Source organism: Sipha flava, unplaced genomic scaffold (genome assembly GCF_003268045.1).
Source record: "Sipha flava isolate LNK unplaced genomic scaffold, YSA_version1 23_pilon_pilon, whole genome shotgun sequence".
Taxonomy (NCBI): domain Eukaryota; kingdom Metazoa; phylum Arthropoda; class Insecta; order Hemiptera; family Aphididae; genus Sipha; species Sipha flava.
In genome coordinates this window covers 141,142-149,650 of record NW_020272884.1, presented here as the reverse complement: position 1 = coordinate 149,650, position 8,509 = coordinate 141,142, and the positions used below count along the sequence as shown (strand labels likewise).

Here is an 8,509-nt window from a genome sequence, read left to right as displayed (position 1 = left end):
GTGTCCAAAGTATAAGGTCAGATCTGGAAAACACCAGAATTACATATATGATTAAACTATTTAATTTTAACAACTTATCGGTAGAAGAAAAATGAATTATTATTATTCTATACAAAACATAACATTCAACAGTAAATAGCTGATTAATTGGATGCAACATAACACTTAAATCGTTTACAATAACACTATAACTATTAGTTATTATATTTAGTTCTTTAGTTACAATTAATATTTTTAAAAATTAGTAATTCATAAAGGTAAAATAAAGTAACTTATACTTTTCTTTATTTTATATGGAGATACCTGGTATCAAATTATTTATTTTTAACATTTATTTACATAAAAAAAAAAATACATATAAATATTTAAAACATTGTATTAATCTGATTCTTCTTCTTCTTTTTCTTCTCATAAATTAATATAATAATACAGTTAATAAAAATACAATTAAAAATAACAAACATTAACTTACAAATTTTGTATCTTTGTGTTTGAAACCAATATAATATTTTTTAAAGTTTTTAAAGCATATTTTTTTTATAATAATCTCATATCAAAACTGCAAAAAATACATTATATTCTATAGTTTGAACCAGTTAATTTACTTCTAACCAAACATTCCATATTGAAATTGTTATATTTATTCTTATAAAATTTATTTAATAGTTGTAATTAAACAATAAAATTAGCAAAAATGTATTAATTGCATACATAAAGCTTAACAAATACACTTTTATGTCTTCAAATCATAATAGACATCTATCACAGACAATTATTTTTATGCGTTAATAATAAAATAAAGTAAAAAATATTAACGACTATAATTTCCAATAAGTAATAGGTAGGGATTAAGAAAATTCATATTTTAAAACATTTATCACTAAATGAAGGATTATCAAACATAAATAAATAATATAAAGTATAATATAATTTAAAAGAATATCTTAAGAGATGTTAAAAAAGTTGTATGAAATTAGTCGTAGATCCATCTCGCCATGCTGGGTCATCAACGAGTTTTGCCCGACACAATGGACATGTTTGTTCGCGATCAAACCATTTAGCCACACAAGCTTCACAAAATATGTGGTGGCACTGCAATAATACAGGTGTAGCATATTCATCATGACATATAGGACAATTGCTACCAGCTATTGTCAGCTGTTCTTTGCTTGGCACTGTTCCCAATGCCTAAAAATTGAATCAAACATTTTAATTTATAACTTAAGATAAAATACAAAATTCAACAAATATATATATATATATATATATATATATATATATTATAATAACAATGGTAAATATAATGATATCATGGCTGAGTGGAATAAATCAGCTATAACTAAATGCATAGTTGCTGGGTAGAAAAAAAAATTACAGGTATAGTTCAATGTATTATAATAAATATAGGGAAACTATAATAAAATTACTATTCTATTAATTAGTGATGAGTCGAACTATTCGAATGTCGAACCGAACCAAACACTAGGTGTTTGTTTTGATTCATAATCTGAACTCAAAATGAAAGAAAATCGAACCGAACTATTTACCATTTAGGCATGTTCAAAATTTGAACTTGAAAATATTCTTAATCAAACAATCTAAAATTAATTTTCTATAATTTATAGTTTATAGTATCATAATAGTATTAAATATTTTTTTTATATTATTACTAATAGGTATGATAAAATAAAAAAATTCCATGTTGAAACACGTGATTATTTTTGTAAATATCTATAGATAATAATATTACAGATTATTTTTCTTATTTTTATATGATGTGCGATCATAATATGATCAAAACCACAAATCTATTTTTGAAAAAGTAAAAAAGAAAAATATATATGTTGTTTATTCTCTATATTTTTAGGTGTATTATATTTTGCACAACGTATGTAAAATTTTCATAATTTTAATCCATTTATAAAAGGAAAAAAATGTTTAGTTCAAATTTTAGTTTGATAAAAAATTATAATAGTATGGTTTGGGTTTATAATACTTTGATAATATTTGATTTGACACCGAAAAATCAGCACCCATTACTTCTATTAACACAAAATATATATCCTACCAAGTTATTTTAATAAAAACTATACGTTTAATAATTCTTTTATTATAATGTTAGGAAACAATATTAGTGTAATTATAACTATTTGAAACTATTTTATGTACATATTTGTTGTATGATGCATATATATTTAATGTAAATTATAGTTTCATAATATGTTTGTGAACAATTAATGTATATTGTATAAATATTTCAAATTTCAATAGTTTTTAATATATAATTAGGATTCGGTAATTAATTTTTTTTCCCCAAAATTGTAATTATCTTTATAATAACTCTGGGTTAGACTCAAAACAATTTTCATAAGAAAGGTCAAGTATTGTTTATAAAATAAAATACAAATATAATTCAATGTATATAGATGAAAATGAAACTTACAACATTTTGAAGTAATTTATATGAAGCCGTCCACCAGAGTTTCACACAACTCATTAAATCAGTGCCCTTAGACACCATGTAAGCGGCAGATAAAAAAACACCAATGACCTTTTTTGGACCCTGATACGATTCTAACATATAATACAACCATGGTTGAATAGGTACACAACACCGATATAATTGAGATGTAGCTTCAATAAAAAGGTATACTTTTCCCTAAATAAAAATGTGAGTTAAGATATAATTTTTTAAAGCAATAATATAAAAACAAACATACTCGTTTAATTATTGGTAAAAACCTTATTGGCATCATGATAACAATTATTTTAAAAATTATTGTTATTAATTTTAATATATAATCATCTACTGCTATTGACCACAATAGATTGCTTATTGTTGGCTGTGTGTTTGGAGGAATAAATATCAACCTGAAAATATGCATACAATTTTATAATTTTGTTATTAACATCAAAATTTCTATTATTTATGGATAGTCTATAATTAAAATTTATAATTACCCAAAATGTAAGTTCATATCATTGTAGAAATAGTAAAACAAAAACACAGACATAACCATATGACAAATAGCAAACAGCAAAAAGCCAATGCTGCGCTGTGATTGTTTTGCTACTTCTCGTTTAACTACGCTGTTGAAATAACGAAAAGAAATAAAGAGCACCAAAAAGAGCAGAATTGCTGTAAACACAAAATACATACAAGCACGTTCGTTAGTCGAACCTTGAGGCCATATCTTTTTTTTAGTTAAAACCAAATAATTGAGCAGAAAATCTGTTTAATTTACCTGGAATATGATCAAATACGGCTTTTGATAAAAGTATCAATAAAAATGGAATGTATTTAAGAGAAATACTCATCATTTGAGCGATTTCAGGGTTGTGTCGAAGAACATCATCTTCACTTTCTGAAAACAATGAAACATATTTTATTATTTTAAATAAATAACATTTTATATATTTATAAATTAACTAACTCTAAAATGAACAAGCGGTAAGGACAGGAGAAACCATATGGTAAAGAGAAGTATTTAAAAAATTAACTAATGATAAAATGTAACAATATATTATGAATATAAATAAATTTTGTATCTTAGTAAGCTCATGAATGTCTAAAAATATATAATATTCATTATTTCAAAATAATTAAATAGAAATAAATATTTAGAATGTAAATGAGTGAAGCAGTGCACCAAAATGTTATGTTTGTATCCCACTATTATTACTTCATCTTCACTTATGTATAAATAGAAAAATAACCAACAATATAATTTTTTTTTAAACTTTTAATACATTTTTGTCGACTATATCAATAAATACACTCATATTAAAATAAAATGTTTTTTTTTTTTTTTTAATTTTTTTAAATACAGTTTTAATCGCAAACTAGACATGTTATTACATTGATGACATTCATTGTTTCAAATCCAATAACGATAATATATAGGGAAAAAAAATTATAAATAGAGTCTATAAACATTAACATATGTTAGCCCTGGTCACAAATGGGCTAATATACATTATATTATATTACATTATATTATAATTACATTATACTATCATTATATTCATTAAAATATAAATAAATATATACCTTTGTATTTAATGAAAATATGAAAACAATAAACCAACCAACACTACTCTAGTTTCACAAACTCAATCTCTCTAGGAAAAATATAATATTGTTCTCTTGTCACTGCTTTGATCACACACTACCTTCTTATTTCTTTAAACTTTCTTTAAATGATTCCCCCCTTTAAACACTTCATAATGATCTTATGATTGTGATATTAATCACTTACTCTTTTTACCATATTGCCGCCAACTTTTGTCTATTTTCAATACTCTAAAATTCCATTTAATATCCAAAAAAAAATTTTCAAATCAAAAAAAAATTATTCTTAATATTCTACATTTTTTAATCATACTTTTTAATTTAACTGCACATTTCTTTATTTTTATGAACAATGCCTGTTTTTTATTTTATTTTTCTCCTGTTATATTATAACCCTATGACTTCCATTACCTAATTGTCAAAACTAATTATAAATACAGTTTTAAATATTATTGAGTAAATTATATTAGGTACTTTGTTTTATTTTTGGTATTCCATAGATTAATAATTATTAGGGATAGTATAAACATACATTTATAAGACAATGACAATAAAAATGTATATATTTAATTAAATGTATGAACTAATTAAGTAAAATAATTTCAGATTATTTTAAAATAAATGTCTAAATAATTAAAATAAGTATTAGAACAAAATTACATATGTAATTTTATATTAATTATTTTAATTTAAAAATATTTAATACTTTCTAACAAATTATCTCAAATATTTAATAAGTAATTTATACATTGTGGTTAACATCATAATAATTTTCAAAATATACATGTTTTAATAACCCAATATATAAAAAGAAGTAATACAATATGACCTTAGAATTTTTGGTATTTTGTCCCAATTAAAAGTATTCAAACTATTAAATAAAAACCCTATTATATTGAATAACTTACATGTAAACTTAATAAAAACCAATCAATTACTTACGGTTTTCATTATTGTTGTTATTAGATTCATTAGGTGAAGAACCTCCTGGACTTGAAGGTAATTGTTCAACATTTAAATCAGAACTTGATAAATTCATATCTATAGCTACATCATTATTTGGATTTGATAATGATCTTTGAGTAGTTAAAGGCAGTCTTTGTGATACAGGAGTTGTTGAGACTGGTCTAACTTCTCCTACAGATATCAATAGATGAAGTTATAAGAAATTATTCTTACTAAGATTACATTTATATGATTACCTGTAGCTATTGGATTCCGGTCTTCTGTTTCAGAAGAACTGGGTGGTGAGAGAGGTAAGTGAGCACTGTTCGAATTTAAATTCAACCAGGTAGGTAAGCTTAGGCGTACAGATGAACTGGGCCCAAGTGGTTGAGGTGATCCAGGATCAGGGTGTCGTGCGACTGTTATAATTGGTCGCAATTCTTCGACTACATTGTGTACATTACTACGAAACATAGCAGAACTTTCAGCAGCTCTACGCTCTAAGTGCATCATAAGATCAGCAGCAAGACTCATACGACGACTGGGTACTGGTACTGCTGCTCGACTATCTGTTTCCGATTTGTGAGTAAAAAAATATTTGTAAAATATAAAATAAACTAAATAAATTACTATTACCATTTTCAGGAAGTGTTCCATGATCATCAATTATGGTGGACATTGTCGAAACATAAGATCTTAACAATCGTGAGGTGTATTACTTCATCAAAATCATATGCTTGTGATGTTATAACTCATAACGTAACACACAATAAAGTTAAATGAAGGTGCAACAATGTAAATTTAATATCTGTATAAAATCAATGTAAAAATTGAAAACTCAACACATTAAGTTCTTCGTGAAAAGTAAGTAAGTGTATGACATCATTATTACATATTATTTCTTATCATTAATTAGTCATGTTTACTAATTTTCCATATGTTTTTGATACATTTTTATCAATCAAGGTCATTTATATGAAAATATAAGAACTTTAATTACCAACTATTCAACTTTTTTTTTTTTTATTATAATTTTAATTTTAAATGCACATACACGTAAATATATTATAACAATATAATAACCTTGTTATATAATTAACCTTGATAATTTTAAATAACTACCCCATTCTTTTTTTTATAGGTAGGTTCCTGATCAAACACAAAAATTAAAGACGTATAAATTTCAACTTCACTTTATAATTAACTAACTTTACAAATTTTTTACAATCCTTCGACCTCTATCACAATAATTCAAAATACATATTTTTACTGGTGGTCGGAATATTGGTACGGTTTATAGAATTTAAAACAAAAAATAAATAAATAATAACACGGAATATTGGTAATCTTCAAAATTTAATTTCAAAGATCTTAAAATATTTATTATATGTATATATTTTTAATAAATCACCGTTCATCAACTAGTTGAATTTAAATAATATATTAAAAATAAATAAATAAATAAATGTCGTTATATTATATAAAAATGTTTATATTTTAATATATTTTTTTAAGTAACTCTCACATTTTTTGTGTAATTTGTCCAACAAAGTATTTATTTTTTTTGAATTTAGGCGTTTAGTATCGTGTATACTTGATTTAAAACAGGTTTACCTAACCAGCGTTGTTGCTTAATTTTGTTCAGTGCTCCCTTTGATATTTAACATACCTTGTTTTAAAATAAGTACAAAACAGCTGGTTATAGCAATTACTATACAGTTCTTTTCTTTAAATCTTAATTTGCAACTGTAGCTTATCTAACATAATATTAGATAATGAATAATGAATAATTTTATATAATAATATGTAGATAGAAAAGTAGCGTTTTTGTTTAAGATATAAAATATCAAACATTTTTGTCTTTAATTTATTCGAGTTTATATATTTATGTTTAATTTATTTCTTTACTTAGTAATATTGATCACCTTCTGCTAATATACAACAAAAGGTAATGTTAATATATATTTTTAAGTAAGTAATGTAAGATTAACTATATAGACTAGTTGATATGTAATTGTATATTTGCTCCCCCCCTCTAATAAATTTCCAAGTTACGCCTATGTATACACTAAATTAACAACTAAAATTATGGATTATTTGTATCAACAAATGTATTAAAATAGCTATTCCATCCTTCACAAAAATTTTTCTGTTGCCATGATTTAAAGTGATTTCCAAAGATATAGGGAAAATATCGGGCTCCCTGACTTCCCACTATTATACGTTTCGTTAAAATATTTTAGTTATTGTAAAAATTGTTCAGGTGCCCTTGTATAAAAATAAATCATTCCATGCATTACTTCATAAAGTGGTAAAAATTCTAAAGCGTTAACCACACCGTAACTTATTCTAAAATGTATGTTATTTCTATAGTCTACTTATACATTAAAAAAACATATACCTAATTTTTGAGCTTTTTACCATGTAGATTGGGTGAAATTGACTTAAAATATTATGAGTTTTATTTTTATATTTTAGGAAACCTTGACTATTAAGAATCATACCAGTATTCCATTTACCATTTTTACTATAATAAATAATTAAAATAAATTATAATTGAATTATTAATCATTATAAGTATAGCAATAAAGATACAATTTATATTTCTGGGCATAAAGTTTAACAAACTATTACAGAATTTTATGATCAATACGAAATTATTGAAAGTATCAATGAGTTTAGGTATTGAATCTTTTATCAATATAGTAGGTATACATTTACGTAATATTACTCTAGAGTACATAGTCCACATAGTACATAGCTTTTTGAGGATTTCAAAATATTATCTAAACCAAAATTGATTTGATTATTCAATAAATATTTTAATTTACGACAACATACTCAAACACTGAATTAATAAAATCTTTTAATGTTTCAGTAATAATAATAGGCAACTAAATCGTCAACTACTTGAAAGTAAGTATACAGTACTGCAATACATGTACATATTACGTAGAAACAATGTATGTTATTTATTTATATATATTAATTATTTTTACTAGATGATCGTGTGTCTTAAATTCTCAACTAAGAAATCAGAAATTATTTAATCCTGTTGAAAATAATTAAAATTGTGAACTACACTAAGCATAAATTATAAAATAAGAATCATCATTCATCTATAATGATCGTCTATTATTCAGCCACAAAATTTGTTGAGTGGAAAACGAATAAAAAATGAATAATACATTTAGAATTAAATATTAGTAAATACTCATAAATTAATATATAAATAAATAAACAAATATTATATACATAGAAATAAATAAATAAATGCTTAGCCTGGAGTATTATTGTAAAGTACGACCGTTTTCGAATTAAAAATTCGTCAGGTATATACAAAGTCAATAAAATAGCAACTAAGGCTAAGCATTTATTTATTTTTATATATATAAACGATTTGTTTGAAAATGTTATCAATTATAATATTTCATAGATAACTATGATTGTATTAAATTATTACCAATTGTAGTAATATTACAAGTCTTTATA

The 8,509-nt window shown here is 23.8% G+C and overlaps 1 protein-coding gene and 1 long non-coding RNA gene across 2 annotated transcripts; one reads left to right on the top strand and one right to left on the bottom strand.

The window, feature by feature from the left end:
• Positions 1 to 730: 730 nt before the first annotated feature.
• LOC112684029 (RING finger and transmembrane domain-containing protein 2-like) lies at positions 731 to 5,911 on the bottom strand. The gene is made up of 8 exons (XM_025555329.1): positions 5,654 to 5,911; positions 5,275 to 5,586; positions 5,015 to 5,209; positions 3,246 to 3,365; positions 2,962 to 3,139; positions 2,721 to 2,871; positions 2,444 to 2,659; positions 731 to 1,188 (listed from the first exon to the last, which is right to left on the bottom strand). Exons 1-8 carry the CDS (start codon positions 5,694 to 5,696, stop codon positions 955 to 957), a joined length of 1,449 nt encoding a protein of 482 aa, XP_025411114.1. The 5' UTR covers positions 5,697 to 5,911; the 3' UTR covers positions 731 to 954.
• Positions 5,912 to 6,868: 957 nt separating this feature from the next.
• Positions 6,869 to 8,181, top strand: LOC112684059. Its single transcript, XR_003148645.1, has 3 exons — positions 6,869 to 6,965; positions 7,896 to 7,933; positions 8,020 to 8,181. It is a non-coding gene; the product is annotated as an uncharacterized LOC112684059 (long non-coding RNA).
• The last annotated feature ends 328 nt before the right edge of the window (positions 8,182 to 8,509 follow it).